This window comes from Bos javanicus, chromosome 20, assembly GCF_032452875.1.
Source record: "Bos javanicus breed banteng chromosome 20, ARS-OSU_banteng_1.0, whole genome shotgun sequence".
NCBI classification, from domain to species: Eukaryota; Metazoa; Chordata; class Mammalia; order Artiodactyla; family Bovidae; genus Bos; species Bos javanicus.
Window position 1 is genome coordinate 25,093,007 of NC_083887.1, and position 24,931 is coordinate 25,117,937.

General features: G+C 39.2%; 1 protein-coding gene and 1 long non-coding RNA gene across 2 annotated transcripts in view; one reads left to right on the forward strand and one right to left on the reverse strand.

Annotated features, from left to right (window-relative positions):
• The window catches only part of ARL15 (ADP ribosylation factor like GTPase 15), a 464,282-nt gene extending 440,657 nt beyond the window's left edge, over window positions 1–23,625 (forward strand). The window contains exon 5 of the mRNA XM_061393544.1: window positions 20,879–23,625. Within this exon, the coding sequence (XP_061249528.1) occupies window positions 20,879–21,031 (153 nt within the window). The 3' untranslated portion in view covers window positions 21,032–23,625. The remainder of the gene's footprint in view (window positions 1–20,878) is intronic.
• LOC133233596 (uncharacterized) lies at window positions 12,628–19,545 on the reverse strand. The gene is made up of 3 exons (XR_009731775.1): window positions 18,976–19,545; window positions 13,661–14,016; window positions 12,628–12,862 (listed from the first exon to the last, which is right to left on the reverse strand). It is a non-coding gene; the product is annotated as an uncharacterized LOC133233596 (long non-coding RNA).
• Window positions 23,626–24,931: the final 1,306 nt, after the last annotated feature.

A 24,931-nucleotide genomic window follows, 5' to 3' on the forward strand; every position in this document is an offset into this window, starting at 1 on the left:
CTTTTATTAAATAGAGAAGTAATCTGTTTTATAGTATTACTTAGTGTCCATTTAGTGAGTATACAGAGTCCTAGGAACAGCATGACCCTAAAGTTGCAAAAAGAAAGATTTAGCAAATCTTAAGTATAGAGCTGTAACATCACTCTTAATGTCTATGATAAAATACTTGAGAATGATAAATCTGAAACAAGATGTTAACTATTTTTTTTAAAAGGACTACTTTGTAGTAGAACTTAAATAGCAATGGTATTTAAATCGTTACTAGATGCCCAAGACTTTGAAACGATCTCTGAAATACTAGCCTAGACAGTCTTTCCATGTTTGTTAGTCATTTCTAGCCTTTTCTCAAGAAAATCAAATACACACACATACTTTCCCAGAATTTTAGTCTTAAACCTGACAACCAGGAATTACAGGTATGTGTTATATGAGTCAGTAGATGAACATCGTTGCAGAAGATGTCTCAGAAAGCAAACTGAAGTATTCTTGCTTACATGTGGGGAAATACATGGAGTGCAGGAGGCATAGGAGCATAGAGAAAAGAGTTCCAAGGTCGAGGCCATTAAGCAGTGATGTGAAAAGTAAGACCCCTGTTAGCAGACTATACTTCTTGCTAAAGTCTCAGTGAAACTGTAAGGATGGCCCCCTTTCCTGGAAGCTTAAAGGAACCTGAAGGAAGAGGCAGCGGCTTCATCGCATCCAGTTGGTTAATCCCCTCTCTGTCAATCACTTGCGTACGGTCTGAATAGACTATAAATTCACATTTCTGGAGCCACATGGTCAAAATAGCACTTTATATTCAGTGTGAAATTCTTAAAATGAAACCCAGCTGGCAGATGGGAAGGATTCTGGGGGTAGGGGGAAATAGGGAGGGGAATATTGGGTATGTATGGAGTTCATGATTTTCCAGAAGAGCTTTTTATGCTTTGTGCAGATACAGGAAGATTTTTAAACATCTATGATGCAGCGCAAGTGAATTTGAAACCTAAACTAAAATAGTCTAATTTATAGTGTTTCATTAAAACATAAAAGTCGTTAAAGAGAGTTATGCAAGCCACTCCAAAGCCTTGCCTGTAAGGATAGAGTGATTTACTCATTGAGGGAATTCTTTTCAATTATTTCATGAGTGCTAGTTAATTATGTCTTTCAGTGCTTTAAATAAGTCCTTGGCTTAATATCCTAAATTGAAAGAGGGAGAGATGGAGGAGGAGACAGAGGGAAGGAAGGAGGGAGAGAAAGGGGTAGGTGAGGGAGGGAGAAGGAACAGCTAATCCAGTTCACTTTCATTTCCGTCTCATGTTAAGAACTTCCACCCATTGTGTGGTACACGTTTATCTGTCCTGGTTCCTTCTCTCTCTCCAGGTTGTGTAGGAAATATACTATGCATTGATGATTTACAGTGTCAGTGGTCATGTCAGAACCGAGCAAGCATCATGCCAGAACACGGTGTTCTTATTAGTTATTGATGCAAGCCTTGCCCTCCTTAGGTCATACCAGACACCCGGCATCTTTACAGTTTATCAAGTCAGGTTATCCCTTCTAACAGCACCGAAAAGCAGGTCCACCTTTGACCAGGTGACTACATACTTAGTGTCTGTGGCTTCATATAAAAAGTCAGAATTCAACTGTTTCAGCAGCTGTAAGAGAATTCAACTTGCCCATGTGTTTTATGCAAACTGTGTGGCTAAACCAGCACCACCATGCAGGTTACATGTACTGTTAGGTCTGGATAAGAAACTTCAGTCAAATAGGCAAGGATTTATTTCTCATACCCTTATTTCTCTGTAATTTCATCTTCTCTTTTGGTATAAAAGATTCGATGACATAAATAGGCACCTAAAATTTACAAACCCTATATATTGAGGACTCCAAAGTGTAGATCCCCTTATGTTAAATATGATGAAGACAAGATATCATTCACTGAAAATAAATTTGTGGACTCAAAGAGGTAAATGTCATTTACATGCATCATTTTACATTATTTTATTGTTGATGCTTACCTTCTAGTGAAAAATTGTTAGCACAAGCCATCATTCGTCAGGGATTGTCATCATAGGATTATTGTTTTCAAGTGCTCTGGTAGAATTGCCATCTTACTGATGGAGAAGTCAATTTGGTAAGGGTAGAAAGAAACAGATAATAATTTCAGGGTAAAATAGGACTACTGTGAGAAACACTAATATTGCCTAGTCCCTAGAAAACTGTTAAGTGTAGGAGATAGTAGTCAAGGATGTGCTAAGAGAAGGTCAGAGAAATTTTCCTGATGGATATGCTATATAATTCTGAGTCTAGAAAATGGGAATAAGTTCTACTTAGAAAATATTTTACAAATGCATTTAAAATGTGCTTTTTTTTAAAGAACAACTTTTTATTTATCATTTATACTTTTTTATCAAGGTATAATTGATTTATAATATTATATTAGTTTCAAGTGGACAACGTAAGTGATTGAGTATTTTTAGTTTTTACTTATTAAAAGTTATATAAGATAATGGGTATAATTCTCCATCTGTACACTGTATCTCTTAATTCCATACCCGTAATGTGCCACCCCCACTTCCCTCTCCCCACTGGTAGCCACTAGTTTGTTGGGTATTTTTAACCTGTGAGTCTGTTTCTGCTTTGCTCTATACATTAACTTTCATTATTTTTTAGATTTCACATATTAGTGATATCATGCAGTATTAGTCTTTCTCTGACTTATTTCACTAAGCATAATATTCTCTAGTCCTTCCACATTGCACAGATGGAAGCATTTCATTCCTTTCTATGGCTGAGTAATATTCCATTACACATGCATACCACATCTTTATTCAGTAAGCTCATGATGGCTTTGGGTTCCTTCCGTATCTTGGGGATTGTAAATAGTGCTGCTATGAACTTTGCTGTACATGTATCTTTTCAAATTAGTGTTTTCATTTTTCCAGATATATGCTCAGTAGTGGAATTACTGTGTCATATGTTAGTTCTTTTTTCAGTTTTTTGAGAACCTTCCATACCACTTCTCACAGTAGCTGCACCAATTTCTATTCCTACCAACAGTGTACAGGGGTTCCCTTTTCTCCACATCCTCACTAGCATTTGTTGAATGTGTTCTTTTTTAAAGTCTTTATCACATTTATTACAATACTGCTTCTGCCTTATGTTTTGGCTTTTTGGCCATGAGGCATGTGGGGTCTTAGCTCCCTGTCCAGGGATCAAACCTGCGTCTCCTACATTGGAAGGTAAAGTCTTAACCAGTGGACTGCCAGGAAGTCCCTAGGTGTTCTTTCTGCTGGTGGCTGTTTTGACCTCTGTGGGGTGATTCTCATTGTTTTGATTTGTCTTTCCCTGATAATTAGCAGTGTTGAACATCTTTTCATGTGCCTATTGGTCATCTGTATGTCTTCTTTGGAGAAATGTCTGGGTCTTCTGCTCATTTTTTTTAAACTGGGTTATTTGGGGGGCAGGGTGTTTGGTATGAAGTTGTACGAGCTGTCTATATATTTTAGTTATTAATTCCTTGTTGGTTATATAATTTGCAAGCATTTTCTCCAATTCTGTAGTGTGATTTTTGTTTGTTTTTTCCATGGTTTCCCTTGCTTTACAAAAGCCTCTAAGTTTAATTAGGTCCCATTTGCTTATTTTTGCTTTCATTTCTTTTGCCTTTGGAGATAGATCCAAAAGAAAATTGTTACAATTTATGTCCAGTGTTCTGCCTGTGTTTTCTTCCAGAAGTTTTACGGTTTCTGGTCTTACACTTAGGTCTTTAATCCATTTTGAGTTTGTTTTTATATATGATGTGAGGAGATGTTCTAATTTCACTGTTTTACATGTAAACTGTCCAGTTTTCCCAGCACCACTTAAGAGACTGTCTTTCCTCCATTGTATATTCATGCCTCCTTTGTCGTAGATTCATTGACTTCAGACGTGAATTTATTTCAGGCCTCTCTATTCTATTTCATTGATCTGTGTGGCTGTTTTTCTGCCGGCAGTATGCTGTTTTGACTACTTAAGCTTTGTTGTATAGTCTGAAGTCTGAGAGGGTGATACCTCCAGCTTTGTTCTTTTTTCTCAGTATTACGATGGTAATTCTGGGCCTTTTGTAATTTCATTTAATTTTAGAACTGTTTGTTCCAGTTCTGTGAAAAATATCATGGGACCTTTTGGTAGGGGTTGCACTAAATCTATAGATTGCTTTTAACAATATGAATCCTTCCCATCCAAGAGCACAGTATATCTTCCCAGTTCTTTGTAGCATCTTTAATTTTCTACATCAGTGTTTTATAGTTTTCCAAGTATAGGTCTTTCTCCTCCTTGGTTAAGTTTATTCCTAAGTGTTCTTCCTCCTGTGATTTTAAACAGGATTTTTAAAAAATTTCTCTCTTGAATAATTCATTAGTAGTCTGTAGAAAAGCGACACATGTCTGTATAGTAATCTTATATCTTTCAACTTCACTGAATTCATTTATTGATTCTAATAGTTTTAGGGTGGATACTTTTGGGTTTTCTATATGAAATATCATGGCATTTGCAAATAGTGACAATTCTACTTCCTTTCCAGTCTGAATCCTTGTTTTGTCTGATTGCTGTGGCTAGGACTTCTAATACTATGGATACTGAACCATTCCTGGATCTTTGGAATAAATTCAACTTGATCATAGTATGTGATCAGTTTTACATATTGTTGGATTCATTTTGCTAATACGAAAAGTCCCCTACATATGAACCTTTAAGTTGTGGACTTTCCAAGATGCAGACAAGCATTCACATGTCCAGTCACGTAAGTGAAGTGAAAGTCGCTCAGTAGTGTCTGACTCTTTGCAATCCTATGGACTATACAATCCATAATTTTCTCCAGGCCAGAATACTGGAGTGAGTAGCCTTTCCCTTCTCCAGGGGATCTTCCCAACCCAGGGATCGAACCCAGGTCTCCCGCATTGAGGACAGATTCTTTACCAGCTGAGCCACAAGAGAAGCCCAAGAATACTGGAGGGAGTAGCCTATCCATTCTCCAGCGGATCTTCCTGACCCAGAAATTGCATTGGGGTCTCCTGCATTTCAGGCAGATTCTTTACCAACTGAGCTATCAGGGAAGTCATGTAAGGTGTGAGTGAAATTGTAGCTTGCCCTGTGTCTCCTACTGCTGACAATTTTTCAGCTCTAGCATCTCCCACAACTCCTCCCTCTTCTAGTCAGTAACTCTTCTTGCCTGTTCACTTGATGCCAGCCCCTGTATGCCAGCTATTGTACTTTTCAAAGTACTGTAATGTAAGGCTAAAAAAGTTTTTATCTTTGTGTTGTTTTTTATGTATTATATGTATGAAAAGTGTTATAAACCTATTATAGTATGGTACTATATAGCTGAGTGTGTTAGTTGGGTACCTACACTAATTTTGTCAGACTTTAGAAGACATTGGACTTAAGGACACACTCTCCAAACAAAACTCATGTAAAGAACTTACTGTATCTTGGAGATTTTTGCATCTATATTCATCGAAGATATTGGCCTATTAATTTTCTTTCTTTGTAACGTCTCTCTGTTTTTGGTATTAGAGTAATGATGGCCTCATAGAATGAATTTGTGAGTGTTCCCTCCTCTTCAATTTTTTGGAAATAGTTTGAGGATAGATGTTAATTCTTCCTTTTATGTCTGGACCCAGGTGCCTCTGCATACCAAGATAGAATCTTTTCTCCAGTCTTGGTCACCCCAGATGCAGTGCCATGCTGTGACATGGAGTGATTGGGGCAGAGCTGACTCAGCTCATGCTGGAGCTTACAGCCCACAAGGGAGTCATGGGAAAGCCAGCATCCTAGAGCAGACCTCTCTCCACCCTGCCCCAGGGCAAGCCATGTGTTTCTCAGGAGTAGAGTTCAGACTTCCCACAGTCCTTCTGTTGATCTCAGTAGTCTTCCAAAAAGCCAGGTGGACTGGGACACCCAACACAGTTCACTCCCCAAGGCAACTGTCCACCCTCGTAATCTCTTTCTTCTGAGTTTCCTCCCAGAGGCACAGATCACAACCTGATCACTTTCCTTTCCTTCCTACTCAGTCACCTGTGTCATCTTTCTTATAGCCTTAGTTGTAGAGTGCTTCTGCCAGTTTCTGGTTAGTTTTCAGTGAGAACTGTTAAAGATATCGATATATTTTTGATGTGTTCATGAGAGGAGATGAACTCTACAACCTCTTACTGTACCATCTAGATCCAAACCCTAAATGTTTATTATTTTTTAAGGATATTGTATTCAATGGAGAAGGAAATGGCAACCCACTCCAGTGTTCTTGCCTGGAGAATCCCAGGCAGGGATGGTGGAGCCTGATGGGCTGCCGTCTATGGGGTCACACAGAGTCGGACACAACTGAAGCGACTTAGCAGCAGCATTGTATTTAATAATGAGGAATCCAGTTTTAACTGTAATTTGCTTTCACAAATAAGACTGTTTCTGTAGGAGACTGCAGGGGTGTGGGTATGTGTGAGTATGGATTTGAGTATTTTAATTTTATTTATTTATACTGTACTTTGTTTCACAAGAGGATTGAGGTGATAGACTCTAATATTGATTCTGACAGTGGATATGATTTTATGCAACACTCTTTACTCAGACTGAAATGGGTGTTAATGACTTCCCCTCTGAGAAGGCTTTTGATTCAGACAGAATAAAATGTGTGATTTGAAATATACACTTAGAAGCTCTCTTATCCAGACTGATCTGAACTGGTAATCAAGAACTGGTTAAAGTATCTTGTCATTAAAAAAATAAAATATATACCCTAAGTAATTTGAGTTAAAACATACAAATGGTACTGACCTTTTGATATTGGTCCAAGGCCTTTTCTCTGAGTATGTGGCCACTAGTGAGAGTTCTATATTACATTTCCTGCATAAAACACAATCCTTACTTATGATTTTCAGCTCCTGTTTCCTTAAAGTGGAACCATAGTTAAAGATGCTTGAGGAGCCATCTTCCCCCATTCCCTCCCATTCCTTTAGAGTTGTCTTACCTAAATCTAATTCCACAGCAGTTTGTTTTTAGTGACTCTTTTTTCTTGGTTTCTTTGAACCCATCCCATTTAGTTTTCTGTAGAAGTAGAAATTCCCCTTTCAGGTTCACATTTCACTCATTAGTGTCACATTTAACAAGATTACTTAATGATAATAACAAGTCTGATTGCCTTAGTGCAAAATTATGAATAACTCAGGAGCAGAAATGAGCAGATGTGCCAGAGAGCAGTCTGCCCCAGTCGTGAGCATCAACTGCCCCAGTGTTGAGCATCAAGGGTGTGGTCTCGTCATTCCAGTGTGGTATCCACCAGGCATGGATGTTGACTGTATAGTCAGCCTTAATCCTTGTCTTGTAGTAGGGTGATGAAGAGTCAGCTAATCCTAGACAATTAAGTGGCGGTTAATTGAGAGAGTTTTGATCATAACTATATGAAATTCTGTTTTGAAGCCAGCTAAATACTTGTCTTCATTTGTGACTGCTTGATTTTTAACTCGTATTACACCGTCAGTCCCTCTTTTGGATCAGTTATATGGTAAATGTTATTATTTCTGTCGTGCTTTCTTTTTCTTCATGGCACTTATTTTTCACTGGACTTTACTTACATATTCACTTAGTATCTGTCAGTTTCTTCCACTGCTGACTAAACGCCATGAGGCCTGGGACTTGAACTGTGGACCTTTGTATCCCCAGAGCTCAAAACAGTGAATATGGAGAGTGAGAGAAATGTGACTGCTTCTTTCCAGCGCTTGTTTCAGGCCAGTTTGACATTCTCACTGGTCTCCTACCAAGATCGAGTGATTTCTACTTTGAAGAAGAAAGGAGGACAGAGAGTACATCCCATGGACCTTTGGTGCTCCTCCGTGGGGAGCTTTCCAGTCCAGTTGCTAAATCTCCTGATTCCAGGGAAGGAGCCTGATGGTTCATGTTGATAAACCATGCATTGAATAATTAACAGGGCTTTCTTCTTTGATTTTTGCCTTTAAAAGGTCAGTTCAGAGTTGAGTTTTTCTGCCTCAGCATTACTGATGTCTGGGGTGGATAGCTCTTTGTTGAGGGGAGGGGGACGCTGTCCCGTGTATGTTCGGATGTTTGGCAGTATCCCTGACTATTACCTACTGGATACTTGTATCAAGTACCCACTCACCCGCTTCCCAACCGCCCTCTGCCAAGTTGTGACAATCAAAAATACCTCCTGACGTTGCTTCATTTCCTTGGGTGGGGGGAGTGAGTAGGCAAGGAAATAGTTGCCTTGCCTCTTCTCCCCAGTTGAGAGCTAATGGTTTGGACTAGTCCTGGGATGACAACAAGGACCCAAGGCCACACTAACAGTGCTGTGATAAATCCAGTCAGTGGCTTTTTAACCTTCATTTCTGGTGTTCTCTTTATGTCTGATTGTAATGTTCTCCAGACTTGTATTTCACAGGCTTTATTCTGAGTTCAGCTAGTCCTGTGTGGGCTTTTTTGGCTAAAATTCCTCAGGACAGATTACCACTTAGCTTTTCTTTCCTCAGGCTGCCTGCAAGCCTCTTTCCAAGCTCATGTTTCTCAGTTGCCAGGATCTTAGGCTCCTGACTAGATTGCCAGCAGGAAAAGAAATTCTCTCCCTGTGACTAACAACATGGCAGTTTGTTTCAAGGCCATTTGTTACCTGTTCCCCTTGCTCAGATGTGTGATTGAGGCAGCTGTCAGCTTTTTCTGCCTTTCTCCTCCATCTCTCCACGCCTTCCTGTTTTTTCTTTCCCTCCCAGTGTTTCCATGGTGGCTCCTTGCTGGAGCCAGAGGACAAGCTGCTGACAGGAATATCCTTTGAATATCTCTGCATCTGGACAGGGCCACTGGCACCGTCCATTGGCGGCTGAGCAATGCATGGCTTGCCATATTTGTCTGTCTCCTGTTTAAGGCCCAAGAATTTGAATCTACTCCAACATCTAAATGTTGTTGTTGTTAGGACAGCATGCTGCCATAGTACCCCAAGTCCAGTATTAAACATGTTTATTTGGGTTCCATATATTAATATTTTGATTTGTTGTTTCTGCTGCTGCTTTCTTACACCTCACAACTGTGACGCTGAGGTAAGGGACACATTAAGTCCATTATAAAAGCCAAATAAACCAGAATATATAAACTACATTTTAAAGATTTCTGTGTCTTAACCGTTGCATAAATATATTTTTTCCTGATATTTTGTTGAGTCAAAGAATCCTTTGAGTTGGCCAACTGATAGTGGTTTATTAAAGTACATTGCTGCTGCTGTTGCTAAGTCGCTTCAGTCATGTCCAACTCTGTGTGACCCCATAGACGGCAGCCCACCAGGCTCCCCCGTCCCTGGGATTCTCCAGGCAAGAACACTGGAGTGGGCTGCCATTTCCTTCTCCAATGCATGAAAGTGAAAAGTGAAAGTGAAGTCGCTCAGTCATGTCCGACCCTCAGCGACCCCCATGGACTGCAGCCCACCAGGCTCCTCCATCCATGGGATTTTCCAGGCAAGAGTACTGGAGTGGGGTGCCATTGCCTTCTCCGATTGAAGTGCATTAGGGTACCAATATTGAATAAGCAAGAAGTTGCACCTTGAAAAATCAAAGCATGTCCTCCTGCTTGTCTGATCAGATAGCCATTGATCAACGTGTATTTATGGCACAGAGACTTAAGTAACAGGAAAAACTGAGTATGAGGCATGGCCAGAAACCAATTAAAAAATATACAAGAGTGTTTTTCAAAAACATCTGAAGTGTGAAATAGTATAGTAATTGTCATTCATATGTCAGGTAACATCAGGTTACTGTGAATGTTTTAGTAAAGTAAGTCTTTAGGGGATGAAATTTGATGTGCCCTCTGAGGCACATGTTAGATTTGAAATATACCAGGCTCAGGGTCTTCTTTCTCTCATGCCATTTTGCAAAATCACAGGCTATGGTGGAAAAGCATGCAGTTCTGTAACACAAAAGCATAAATTCTCAGATTGGAAGGTCCTCCGAGCACATCTGCCAGTCCCCGTCTAAGTATTTAGCTAGGCAGAGGGGGAATAATCTAATTGAATTGATCCATTTCAATTATTGAGGCAGACAGAATTGTTGGTAATGGATGAGGTTTGTTTTTTTCCCCAATACCTCTTAACTTCATAAACTATGAAATTCACATCTTCAACACGTGCTTTACAGTAGCAGGGTATCTATCCCCCCCTCCCACCCACTCAGCCATTTCAATATACACAGTTAATGAGTATTAAGTTAAAAAAAAATAACCTTAAAAGAATCAATTTCATGGAGAATGCATCTAGTTAAGCAAGCCATTTAAACAACATTTTACTCGTGTGTAGCAGACCATTTTATAAGTTACTGATAGCTTTACAAGTCTGTGTTTCAGACAAGCTAATTGGCTGTCTCTGATGTGTTTGGGGCTTTCACTCATTAACTCTCCTTCCTGTCTAGTACATACTTGACTAGCTCTCATTCATATAGGTAGGACTAAACAACCATATTCTCTTGCCAGGAGAAAGTTTTTCATAGGTGGATTTTTTTCCTACTTATAATATTTACCTTCTTGAAATAAAGATAAATCGTTATGAGTATTCTCATACACTCATGTCTCCCAACCATAGAGGATGCGGAAGCAAGTGTAACATCCTAGAAGTGCTTGGCATCCAAAATGAAAGCCGTTTTGAAAGAGTGGAATAAAGGAAGGAGAGAAGAGGAAAGAGAAAACGGTGAGCTGTTGGAAACTGGCTGCCTCTTCAATTAATGGCTGTGTTATAGATGTTATTGAACAGTCCGATGCCTGCACCTGCATGCAGAGACAAGTGTACTGATGCTTCTCTTTTTGCATATGTCAATGCTTTCCATTCTCTGCGATAAAAATTAGTTGCTTTATTTGGACATAGATTAAAGGAATAGCTCAAAACATAAGTGTCCTGTGGGTCTTGGGATTTCTGGACTGGGTTCTGTTTTCCATGATAGGCTGTTTACTTTTTGTTTGCAAAACAATTCACTGCAGCTGCCTGCAGGCATTTGTATATAATAGAGTTTAAATCACTTAGGCCTACAGTTTTGAAACTGTTCATGAAATCCCACCTTCTAAACCTTCGCCTAATTAACTGTGAAGAGTGGTAACTTCTCTCCAATATTCAGTCTCTCTCCTTTACAAACATTTTAATATGGGATGAAATAGACTACATATTGTGTTGCCCGTATCATTATACTTTCATTGTACTGAGTACATTTATGTCTGACATTGTACTGGGTACGTTAGAGGATACAAAATCATTTTGTCATTGTCTATACCCTCAAGGAACTGACTCATACATATGAAAAAAATTGGGAGAATAATTCTCCAAAATCTGTATGACCTTAGTAAAACTAGAAGATCCTAGTGAATCTGGGTGAAAATGAAATTCACATTAGACTTGTGGAGCTGCTTCATCCCCAGTGAGTCTGAATATCTTAACCTATTAATTTATATAATAATTATTGATAATGTCTGTTTTAAAGAGAAAGTAATGGTTCATATAACTGAATTCATAATTGCCAAAAAGCAGAAGAAACTCAAATGTCCATCAGCTGGTGAACCTGGATAAACAATATATAGCATATCCATATAATATAACATTCAGCTGTAAAAAGGGATGAAGTACTGAAGTACTGTACATGGTGAACCTTGAAAGCATTATGCTAAGTGAAAAAAAGCAGGTGCAATTTAATTTAAAATATATAAGTGATCAGAATTGGCCTCCTGTGTAGAGAGGTATGAGAATTTAAACTTGTAAATAGAATGTTCCAGAACTTGAGAGTCATTGAACATATAAATTTAATGGAAGAAATTTTTAAGAATTCTTATTGGAAAAAAAATCTTAACTATTTCAGGATGTTTGATTCTTAGTCTAAATGCTTAAAGAGAAAACTGAATATATTACACTTATAAATGAAGTTTTGAAATGGACCTAAACAGTAATTCAAGTTTTTTCAATGTATTTGTTAAAACTTAACAAATATATAAATACAGTATTAAGATTTTTAAGTTGACTATAATAGCTTCAACAAAAACTACATTTCAGATACTATAAATTTAATAAATGGTATAGTCTCTTTTAAAACTGCAAAATAACAATAACTGGTATTTCTGTGCACTAAAAACCATCCTAAGAACACCAAAATCCCTCACACTGACAGGTTGCCCCACACGCTGGAGATCTGTGGCCTTTAGGAAGTCTCCACATGAAAGAAACCCAGACTGAACACAGAGAGCAAAGAAGCAGTGCTTTGCTGAGAGATGACCCTTCTGTCTGCTAGACCACAATTGAAACCATCTGAAATTATAAGTGGATCTTGGCCAGGTTATAAAAGCCAACTTCTCTGTCCCCCTAGAGTGTGAGGCACAGTGGAGAGGAGGAGGGCTGGCAAGCCAGGTCACACTGAGGCCCCTGCCAAGTGCTCCTCGAGCCTCTGCTGGACAGAGCAGGAAGCTGCAGGAGGCTGTAGCCAGGGCTTGGCAATTTTTTTTCTCTAAAGGGCCAGATAGTAACTCTTCTAGGCTGTGCAGGACACAGTGTCTCTGTGGAAATGACTCACCTTTGCCATTGTATCATGAAAGCAGCCATAAATAACTGAATAAGCATGACTGTGTTCCAATAAAACTTTATTTACAGGGAATTCATAGTGCCTAAGTGCTGAGGAGGCAACCAATGGTGGCTACTGTGACTAAGGTCACTTTGAAAAGTTTCTTCTATAACATTAAGGCTTCCCTTGAGATGACAGGAGGACATCTCCTGCATCTTCAGAGGCGATCCTCTCCACCTGTGGATGGAGGCATCTGGGGTGGGAAGCAGGAGCTGGAGCAAGGCCTGTGTGCAGGAATCACCCCAGCTGCAGCGGGCCGGGTAGGATAACTGGAGTAGAGAAGGGTATAGATGGAGAGACCGGGTATATTTCATTGCTCCCCCAGACAGGAAGCACTCCTATCTAAATCTATGGCTTTTACAGTGATGATCTGCTAGGAAGCTTGGGGCTAAGTGAATAATCACCTCCACCCCCAGGTATATCAAAAAAGAGAAAATAGATGTAATTTGCTCTGTAATTCCAAGTTAACAAATTAAACACAAATAAGAATGTTTTTCAGGTCCTAAATCTCACTGCCAGAGCAAATGGGATGATTTTATTTGGCTCTTCTGGGGAAGGCTAAATCCTCCTGTGCAGTGAAATGCCGGATCTCTATGTAATTACTATCACAACATATAGCATTCTGTGCACGCAGAGGTTACTGCCTGGGCAAGAAGACTTCTAATAAGGGTGAGGCTCAATCACAGGTCATAACCTGCAGTCATTTGTCTGGTTTTTAATTATTCCAAGGTCAGACATGCCGCACTTTGCTTAAGAAACAAGCCATATTATCAGAACTACATTTTTTTTTTATACCCAGTGTTCTTGAAACCAATTGTCCATTATAAACATAAACCCCAAAGTAATATTGTCATATTGGTTAGCATCAAGTTGTCATTTTCTGGTCCCTATTACAGTAAAAAGAAATAATATCTGTTCTATGTGGTAGTATCTTCGGGACTGTGGCAAATTGGTTTTACTTGCATTGCTTATTTCTACCTTTAGTGACACATTTAGTGCCTTTCTAAGAATCCCGCAAGCAGTACAATGGAAAGGAGAACAGCTGGTGCTGCTCTCTCTAGACTAACCTTTCTTTGAACCAGCTGCCAAGAATGCACTCCAAAGAATCTTAATGATGCCCAGCCACTTCATCTCCAGACCCCGTCCTGGAGCCATGGCTTGGGCAAAGTTCTCTTTGACTTTGTTGAAGGTTACCAAGTGAAACCTGTTCCATGAACTTCTGCAGGAAAAAAAAGCTAAGCTGGAGAACCCCTTTGCAAACATTCATACAAGATGCATGTACTTAGTGATGTGCTAGTAAGAGTTTAACAGCCAATTCTCTAGAAAGAAAAAGTCCTAGTTTGGTACTCTTGCAGATTTCCATGGTGTAAATTCTCCAAACCATGGCCAATTTCTTGACCCGTATGATCCGACATCCTTGTGTCTGGAGTTGGAAAGAGAAAGCATAGAGTCAATATTTAAATACAAAGCTTCTTCCCCAGTGTGACATGTGAATACAGTGAGTGACTGCAGTAAGGAGCTAGGTTGTAGCCAAGGCAAGTCCCACTCCCTTTTTAACAGTCATGGACAATGTCCTATACATTTTATAATACATTCAGGCTTTCTTTGCATCCTTTCTTAATTGGAGCCCTGGGGTAAATTTATCATCCAGACAGAACTTTTTTTTTTAATTGGAGAGAGAGAGAGAGAGAGAGAGAGTGTGTGTGTGTGTGTGTGTGTGTGTGTGTGTTAGTTGCTCAGTTGTGTCCAACTTTTTACAATCCCATGGACTGTAGCCTGCCAAGCTCCTCTGTCCCTGAAATTCTCCAGGCGAGAATACTGGAGTGGGGTGCCATTCCCTTCTCCAGGGGATCATCCCACCCCAGGGATTGAACCCAGGTCTCCTGCACTGTAGGCAGATTCTTTACCATCTGAGCCACCAGGGAAGCCTGTAATTGAAGTATAGTTGATTTATAATGTTATGTTAGTTTCAGGTATACAGCAAAGAGATACATATACACATACGTATTTAATGTGTGCATTAAGTATATACCATTAATATATACACATATATATTCTTTTTCATATTCCTTTCTATTATAAGTTATTACAAAATAACAAATGTAGTTCTCTGTACTACATACTAGGTCCTTGTTTATTTTATATATAGTAGTATGTATCTATTAATCCCAAACTTTTAATTTATCCCTTACCCCCAGACCATACTTTTATCAAAGAGTTAAGAATCAATATGAACCTGTCTCAAAAAAACATTATTCATGCAGTTCTTTTTAAAGACCATGCAGTGGACACATTGCTATGATGAAGAAATCCTGTTGAATCCACTGAATTCAGGACAGTTACCTGAGCTGTGTTCTCTCGCATCACCCTCCAGCTTTCCCTTCTACCCAGCAAATCCACTAGCTGCAGTTTTTCCCAGCTTTCTGAATTTTGTTGACAATCCTCACCCTGTCGTCTCTACTGTCTGTCTTATCTGTTGACCTGTCACTATCAGTTTGGAAGGAGCTGAAGCTGTCAACCTAGACTCCGTGAGTCCTGGTTCCTTCACAAAAGATGAAGAAAGAAGGTGCCTTCATTCCTAAAGTTTTTTTTTTTTTTTAACCATCTTCTACCAAGATTCTTCTTACTCAAATTGATGTACATGATTTCAGAATTATTCCAAATAGTCACATCCCTCTTTATTTGAATCAGTTGCTTGTCTTACTTTCAGCTGAGATAGAATCATAGTGCTCTGAGTGAAAAAGCCTTTAGTAAACTGTGCAGCACTAAGCTGTACATAGCCACCAAGAAGCCAGGAATGAGGAGGGGACTTGTAATCTGAACACACAAATGGCAAGGACCATTCCCTTGTCAGGCTGCTGTTCTGTTTTGTTTTGGTTTTACAGTATTCTCTTGAATCAGTGGGACCCTGTATGTTAGCAAGGGGAGCGCTGGCACAGGTAGCTCATTAGAGCAACACTCTCCAGCCTCGTTCAAGAAGTAGGGGTTGCATGACTGAAGCTATGGGAAGCCAGCTTTCAGGATGCAGATTTCCAAACCTCCTTATTCAGCTCCTCTCCCTACCACATCCCCCCCAAGCGATAAGAGAGGTCCACTGTAATCGGCTAGTTTCCTGCAGAGAGAACATATGTATTGTGTGTAGATGGGGATATGGGGAAGCATCAGGGTAGAAAATATCCAGCTCCCTGGAGAAGGAAATGGCAACCTACTCCAGTACTCTTGACTGGAAAATCCAATGGACAGAGGAGCCCTGTAGGCTACAGTCCATGGGGTCGCAAAGAGTCAGACACGACTGAGTGACTTCAATAACAATAGTGTGTGACTTAAAAAAGCAATAAAAAAAAAAAGAAAAAAAGAAAATATCCAGCTTCTATCTCTAGTGGTGAAAGTATGGAAAAATAAGTGAATAGCTCCAGACAGGGGCAAGAGATACCTGCAGGAGCAGGACTGCTGCTGCTAAGTCACTTCAGTCGTGTCCGACTCTGTGTGACCCCATAGACAGCAGCCCACCAGACTTCCCCATCCCTGGGATTCTCCAGGCAAGAGTACTGGAGTGGGGTGCCATTGCCTTCTCCAATGAATGAAAGTGAAAAGTGAAAGTGAAGTCGCTCAGTCGTGTCCGACTCTGTGCGACCCCATGGACTGCAGCCTACCAGGCTCCTCCTTCCATGGGATTTTCCAGGCAAGAGTACTGGAGTGGGGTGCCATTGCCTTCTCCAAGGAGCAGGACTACGCCAGGTGATATTCTGGACATTCGAGGAGGAAGTATTCTTTTAGCTATAGCAGAGACTGGTTGGTACTAATGGCATTGCATTTGCTAGGAGTAGGGGTGGCATTTTCTAAGGTACACAACACAGTCCCACATATCCTAAAAAGCTGTCACACCTTGACAGACATGAGTGTGGGTCAAAGTGCTGTTTATAAATATCTGAGCTTACAAAGCAACTCCATGTAACATGAGAACAGTAACCCCTTGGGTGTAGACCCTGCTCCTCAAAAGTGTTTAAAGGAAAACGAAGCCAACTCAGACCATGCACTACTTACATGGTGTAATAACAAAAACAGAAGAAAAACAAGCAGCTTATCATTATAAATAAGATTTGCAGGTTTTTAAAAAGGAAAGACCTATCTTTACATTTCAGAAACTATTTACATGACTTCCAGAAATTTGGTCACAACAGATTTGCAGGAATTAAAAATAAAATTTTTAAAAACTATTTGTTTGTTTGGCTGTACCAGGTCTCAGGCGCAGCACCTGGAGTCTTTGCTGTGGCACATGGGCTCCTTAGTTGGGGCATGTCGGCTCGTAGTCGCAGCGTGTAGGATCTAGTTTCTGACCAGGAATTGAACCCAGGCCCCTTGCATTGGGAGTACAGAGTCTTAGCCACTGACCACAAGGCAAGTCCCAAAAATAAAATTTTTGAACATGTTTTTTGAAGGAAGGGCAAGATAGGGAAAACAGTGAATATCATTATAGCCTCATTAGAGGTTCCTTACATACGAAAGAATTATTTTGTTACTTCTCCACTCAGGGACAATGAAAGACATCCCCCACCCAACGAGGGGGTCTCCTGTGCTATGCAACGTGTCACAGGTTTAACAGCTGCTACAATTAGCAGCAACGAGAGGGTACCGATTTGTCCCTGTTATATAGGACTTTACAGTAAATGCGATGTGGGGATAATGGAATGCAGTAATGCAAGTCACCCCACAGTTTCATGAAGGAAGAAAGGGCCCTGATGACATAGCTAAAATAGGTTGGCAACTTATGGTGGCTTTGTTTTCCTATCTCTAGGGTGGATTCATGGCCACTGACAAATGCCCACTCTCTGTGGCCATCCCGAAAATAGCTCAGTGACCACAGGTTGCCAGGCAGCTGTATTCTGATGTCATTACCCCAAGTGCCATCGCCAGAAGCCAATGTGAAACAACCACCAGCTCCTAATTCCAGCAGTTTCCAGTTAGCCATGACATTTAAGCAGCTGATAAAGTAGTCAAAAAGAGTTAGATTCATTTCTCTTGAGTCATTTTTTAAATGTTTATTTTGATAAGAAAATAACCATTTAAAAAATGATGTTCATCATAAAAAACAAATCCCTGCATCGTAGGCAGTTTTTTTAACCTTTAATATGTAAGCATATGATTTATGTTGGTCAAACTTAAACACCTTTCTTTAAAATCATACTCTGGCATGTAGAAGGACAGAAAAAGCGATTATGGACAAGTCGAGTGTGTGAGTAGGTAATTTTTATTGTAGTACTGGGGGGAGGTGGTAAAATGTGCTCTTCAGATTAATATAGGAAAACAAAATAAAAATTTTATCCTGAAGAAAAAGTTTAAGACAGAGCATTGTCTTCATCTTCCCCTCTTTTGTATTGTACTCTTTGTTTTTAGGAACATAAAACTCTGAATAGTGAAAAGCTATGTTCCCACAGCAAACACAGTCATGTACTGTACTTGAATATCATTGGAATGCCAAACTTGTTTTTTAAATATTATAAATGTAGAGTGGTGTGGAGTCATTTGGATACCAGTAAAGTGAATATAGGAGAATTACATACCCAGTTAGGTTACAGATCTGAATAATTGATGCTTTTGAACTGTGGTGTTGGAGAAGACTCTTGAGAGTCCTTTGGACTGCAAGGAGATCCAACCAGTCCATCCTAAAGGAGATCAGTCTTGAATATTCATTAGAAGGACTGATGCTGAAGCTATAACTCCAATACTTGGACCACCTGATGCGAAGAACTGACTCATTTGAAAAGACCCTGATGCTGGGAAAGATTGAAGGCAGGATAAGAAGGGGATAACAGATGATGAGATGGTTGGATGGCATCAACAACTCAACGGACACGAGTTTGAATAAACTCCAGGAGTTGGTGATGGACAGGGAGGCCTGGCATGCTGCAGTTCATGGGGTCGCAAAGAGTTGGACACGACTGAGCGACTAAACTGAACTGAACTGAACTGAAAGTGAATATGGGAGAATTAGATACCCACTTAGGTTACAGATCTGAAAATCTCAGGTTACCCACCATAGTTGTTGGCTTAACACCAGTAGGCTCCTTCATCTGGTGACCACCCTGTAATCAAAGCTTCCATTTCCTTCTCATAGTTAATATTCAGCAGGAACAACTTCTGAAACATAACTACCTTTGGACATCTTTATTAACTTCCAAGTGTGCCTGCATCATAGACTATATTTTCAGTTGCCTAGTAGCTAAAATCCTTATTGTGCTTTTGTATCTGATCCATACTGTCAAATATCACAAGTTACAATATTTTGTAATTATCTACCTCTATTCCTAACATTGTTTTTAAATTACTTGTTAATACGCTACTAGACCATTTGGAGAAAGTAGTGTTAGTAATATGCACATACTGTGTTAGCCTTTAATATTACTGGATTTCTTGCCACTAGTCCTCTTGCCAGTTGTTAGCAATGTTTAAAATGCTGTTCTTTTAGATGTCAAGTTATACAGTGTGACAAGGGTATAACTTCCTTCCTGTACCAGATTTGCGTCCGACAAACTGCCCACTCTTGATGGGAGGCGTCGTTGATCAAATAGCATATTGCATCATAAACACAACTTCCCTCTGTGACACAGCCTGAAGCCCTCTTTGTGCCATAATCAGAGAGACTAGCCTCTGATTTTAAACTCCCTTGAGGAGGCAAACTGGGTTCTTGGTCCTGGTCTTTGCACAAGCAATTTCAGATTCTTATTAAAGTAAGTCATTTTCATTGCCCTAAAGAAACTAAAAGAATGAACCTTACATTTTCCGTAAGGGAGAATTCCTCTGATTTATAAAATACCTTGGCCAAAAATTGTTCTGAAGTCATGGACCCATTTTCTGATCTGTAAATGAGCTTCCCATTACTCTTCAGAATCAGAATTAATGAGAGTCCTTCCATTCTCAAGGACTTTTTGTTGTTGTTGTTAGGAGGAGTATTTGTTATGAATTTGCAGACATCCCTTGAAGGACTTTTGGGACACACTGAACTGTAAAGTGTTAGCATATTTGGGATTCCTAAAGTACCGTAAAAGCTTAGTGTTATTTATATCTTCTTACAGAAAAAATGTACACACATATTAATACCACTTTGAATGGAATATCTCTGCTGTTAACAGTAGTCTGGTACTTGTGATGATAAAGTCAAAATGAAACCACATTTGGAAGTGGCATAAGATTGGAACACCTTTTTTTTCTGGGTCAAGGTATTGATTAAGGTAACACCTTGGCAAGTGCTAACTCCATGACACATGGGGTTTAACTCAGCTTGTTGACAAAGAATATCTTTGGATAATACTTCTTCTGTTGTTGCTACTCACTGTTTGATATAATGTAACCCCTGCTACCAAAGTACAATATCCTGTTCTCATGTGACACAGTGTGTGTGCATGTAGCTCCATGGACTTTGTACTTTATCCTACCCTTTGAGAGAAACATCATCAGTACTTCTGGAAACCATGATTATTTGATATTTATTTGCTGTCCAGAGTCGGTAATCCTGTATGCTTAGTCAGTATCTAAGAGTGACTTGTGACCAGTTCATAGTAGAATAGGTTTTTCCGATAGCATATGCTACACCCCACGTAACAGTTATAAAGTCTTGATTTTTTTCTCCCTGAAAATTCATGACTGGGAGGAAAAGAAAGCTGAGACTTTATGTATGTATATTTATATAAGTATATATATATGTATGTACATGCACTCGCTTTCCATCTCTTAACTAGAAAACCACTTTCCCAGGTCTCAGAAACACATGCCAGAGACACATATTTAAATGAGAGAGACAAAGGCTTATTTAAATTATATTTTTTTGTTGTGTGTATGTTTGATCAAAATAACTGTCTTGTGTAATTGATAGTGTACATATTATTGGCTGTCACCAGTTTAGTAAGTTAGCAAGGTGATATAATGAAAGTCATTCTGCTAGAATTACTTTGATTGAATTGCAACTTTTTGGTGTTTTGCTGTGTATTTTTGACCTGTGCCATAGTACATATAATTCTTTCTCAGACTTCATCAGACCTCCCATGCTGTTAAGTGAATGGGTGGAATGGTAGCTCGCAAGCAGTTCATTCACCCCTAAAGAAAACACTCGCAGGTCACAACATATAACCCATGTTATAACCACAGCTGCAGATGGGATTCTAGAAAGTCCTGAACATCAAGTTCACGTAGCTTCTTAAAATGCCCCTACTTCATAACTCACTAAATTTCAGTAAGAGAAAGATTCTGATGTAATTAATAATCTGTTTCTCTCCCTCCCCCCAATTAAGGTCAAAAAATATTTTGAACTTGAACCACTCGCACGTGGAAAACGCTGGATTCTGCAGCCCTGCTCACTGGATGACATGGAGGCACTGAAAGACAGCTTCTCTCAGCTGATAAACTTGTTAGAAGAAAAAGACCATGAAGCTGTAAGAATGTGAAATCTGGTGAAGAAAATGGGTTCCCACAAGGCCTTGAACCTATCATGTTAGTTTCTCCTTTTAATTTTATTTTGGTATCAAGACTGTAATGGCTTCAGTATCAGTTTTCTCCCAATTATCTCAAACTCTCATTTCTCTGCTAAAGTGAATATTCTGTAAATCAGGTGACTTATCATCGGCATTACCGTCAAGTACACACTACTGAGAGAGAATTTATTCTCTGTTTACCACTAATTATCTTCACCTCATGTCTCTTCCTTCTGTTGTTCTAAGCGGCTCTTCTCTGTGCTAAAATGGATGGAATTTGTGGCTCATAGAAATCAATCCCTTATAGAGGACTCAGGGAGACTGAGAACCTTGGCTCATTTACCCTGGGTTTGGGGTGGAGTGTTGTGTGACTGGCGTTCCCCATAATATGTGTATTATTTTCAAAGTCTCTGGGTGGTTTTATCTTATTTTTAAGTTTTTTGTATACTGGCCTTACAGCATATGGGAAAAAATAAGCACCAAAAACTTCAGTTAATCACCTTATCAGAAAGGAATATCCTTGCCATAGTAAAATTGACTTCAAAGAACTTAAAGACAAGATGCCTAATTTTTTTTTTATTACATCTAAAGTCTCCCTCAGTCCCCTCTCCCTCAGTCCACTCTTTGTTAAGAGCAAAGACATTATTTCCATTTTTGAAAAGAGTTAGAGGAAATTTAGGCACAGTGCATGCATCACTGATTACTGTTTCATCAAGTCCTCAAATATTTTTTTAATGGAAAAATTACTCCACATTAAGTCAAGCTGCAGTGTAATATGTTTCTGAAAACCTTTTTCTAAAAATCTTATGTCTGATTTAAATAGAGAAAGTAATTTTTAAAATAATAGGCAAAACTTTTTAAAAACAGCCAAATGAAGTATAGTTTATACTGGCTAGGGCTTAAGCTGGTGTGGATTTGACAAAGATAATAAAGGCAGAATCATCTGTGTAGTCATTCAGTAAGTGCTAATGTAGTTTAATGGAGTCTGTCAATGTCTCCATCCAGTAATTAAAGGTCTATCAGTATTTCTATTATAAACCTCTATTTTCAGGGGTTTCAGTATGCCCTTAAAAGTGTGCTAGGGCTGCAGCAAATAAATAATTTTAAGGCCTAGATTCAGTCTTTGGAACTGTTTTTTTGTTTTGTTTTTGTTTTTTGCATTTAGTTTAAATGATAAAATTATACAGAGATAAATGTACAGTTTTACCAAGTTTTGGCACCTTTGACTTTTTCTAAATCAGGAATAATCTATGGATATTGAAGTTAATGGATAAAATACCCTTTGGCACATTTTGTAGATTTTTGACCATTTAAACTGCAAAGTGAATGAATGAGAGAAAACTGCTCCTTTCACCTGAGCAATAAAAACATGTTTGGAATTTTTTTTCCATTGACTGATTCCCAAATACCACAGACTCGCATTCAGTTACAAGGTGATGTAATACCTTGTAATTCTCCAGAAGATATATGTCATTCAGATACAGTTTTTGTGGTTTGATCTTGTGGGTAAATTTTAAGGAAATCATTACCTTTGAAACATTGAACACTTCTTTTAAGCTTTCTTTTTTTGTTTTTTAATGAAATGAGTCAAAAAAGATTCATATTCAGATTTGGTCTGCAGCATCCTGGAAAATTTTTAAAATGTAACCCATGAGCAGCACAAAACTTTTATTCCAATGACCACTTGCACAATTCCTGCTTTTATTTTGTCCTGTTGTGCTCATCTTCTATGAAAAATAAATGATTATTAGGCATTGCTTTCTCTGCAAGTTCATTAAATGTAGAATGTTGTCTTTTTAAGATCCCGTAGCTGAGTGCTCCTAAGCCATCTGTTAAATGACTTCCCGTTGTCTGTGTGTGTTCATATGTGCGCCAGGGATGGGCTTCTTCTCAGACCCACGACTGTCTGCAGTGTCTCAGCCGTCAGAATGAAAACAGTATCAATCAGTACCCAACAGCAGCTGTTTTTGACAAGTTTCTGTCTGACGCCTAATGCTTTACAACTGTCAATAAGGCTCCTTCTTTGTCTAGCAGTTCAGAGCTCGCCGTCTTGCTGCTTCCATGCGGCATCCTGTCCTTGTAACCCTAGAATTTGCTGTGTTTGGGAAATCCACTTGGGGGGAGGGGAGGGGGCTTGGGCGGACATGGGTGGGTGGGAGGGTGGTGTGCGTGGTCTGTCGTATTCCTACTTCCTGTAAAGTGCCACAGGTGTCTTAGTTTGCATATTCGAATATTATATAGGAAAAACAGTCTGTTATGTATTTCTTCACTTAGCTTCTTGTTATATTTATGGAAGTTACCAGTTTTTGTACCTTCTTAGCTCAAGCAGTTGCCTTTTTGTAATGGCAATTAATTTATATGACAGAACTTTGTATCTCCTGTAGTTTACACTATCAGTTGCTAACTAACTGCCATATTGCCCTGTCTTTCTATTAAAAAATTCTGTATCTATACTTAAAGGTTAACAGATTCATGTGGACAATTGCCAGGCAAGAAGAACTCGTTTTGTCTGTGATTTATATGATTTCCACTCTCTTCAAGTGAAAATAAACGCTGAGTAGAATTGATGTTTTCAGACTGACTCCTTCCAACTTTAGCATTTGGGAGTCCCAGATTTCTGTTTACATTTGTGTTGCCTGTTTAAGTCTTCAAAATAAGTTCTGCCGCTCTTGGGTCAAAACAAATGATTAATTCACATTGCCTTTGAAGCCATTGTGAAAACCTTAAGAGACAAAAAAAGAAAGAAAAAAAAAAGCACAAGGGTCTTTTCCAGTTGGTTTGTCTTCAGCAGCAATTTACTTTCATTGGAGCCATTCCTTCAGAATGAGTGAGCACAATCGGGACGTTAATGTCAGATGTCATCCTTCAATCAAAGCATCATTTTATAATATTTGCTGTAGAAGCAACTTTCTAAGAGTAGCTGTTTGGTGCAATGAATTTTGTCCTGTAATGTGGATTGATGCCCCTAAGAAGTAGGTAAATATTTTTAAGTGACTCAAGAGGAAATGCTGTGTATTTACAGGTCCATCCTTAAGGATAAGAGTATTCTGTAAAAGAAAAAGAAAAATTAAAAGATAGATAGACGAAGAAGCTAAAGAAAAAGGGGAGAGCAAAAATACATGATAGAAAATGAAAAATACAATCCCCAACTCTTGTTTGGTCCCAACATTATCCTGACAAATTATTCAACTACACAGAAAGCTTGCAACACCTCATGTCTAAGCTAGGAACCAACCAGCCTTTCTAGTTTTGTTTCCAAGGTAGGCAAATTAGCATTTACCAAATTCCTAAGCACTTCAGACATATCCAAACAAAATGTGGACAAAGCTGTAAGATTTGCAGCAAATGGGGTTTTCTTAAAAATGTGCAGATGGAATATTCAGACTCCAGTGGAAATCTAATATTCATGCCTGGCTTTATCCTCTTTATAATTTTAGAGTGCATTTTCATTAACCTCCTGACCTAATGGTGCAAACAGAAAGAAAAAGATATGTGGAGGGGGCGGGAAGTGGGAGTTCCCCTTGGGGATCCCTCCTTTTCAATGCATTTGGAGGGAAGGATAAAACTTTAGGAGAATGTAGATTCCCTGCCATCTTTTTCCCAGCCTGGGTCCTAGAGATCTGAAGTTCATGCTGTGAAATGCATTATCACATCATGTTGGGAATTCCTGGATCCCAAGGGTTCACAACTTTTGGTCCCCACTGAGTCAGCATGATTAAATGATTTGCATCTCAGGGTTAAATGTTTTCCAGCTTGGATGCACGGAGTGACTGATGAGCCCATTTTGGCACCCTGCCCCACCCCCCTTGGACTGATTTAGGAACATGAAAAGGATCCCTGTGAGACCCAGAAGCCTTAGATGGGATATCAGTT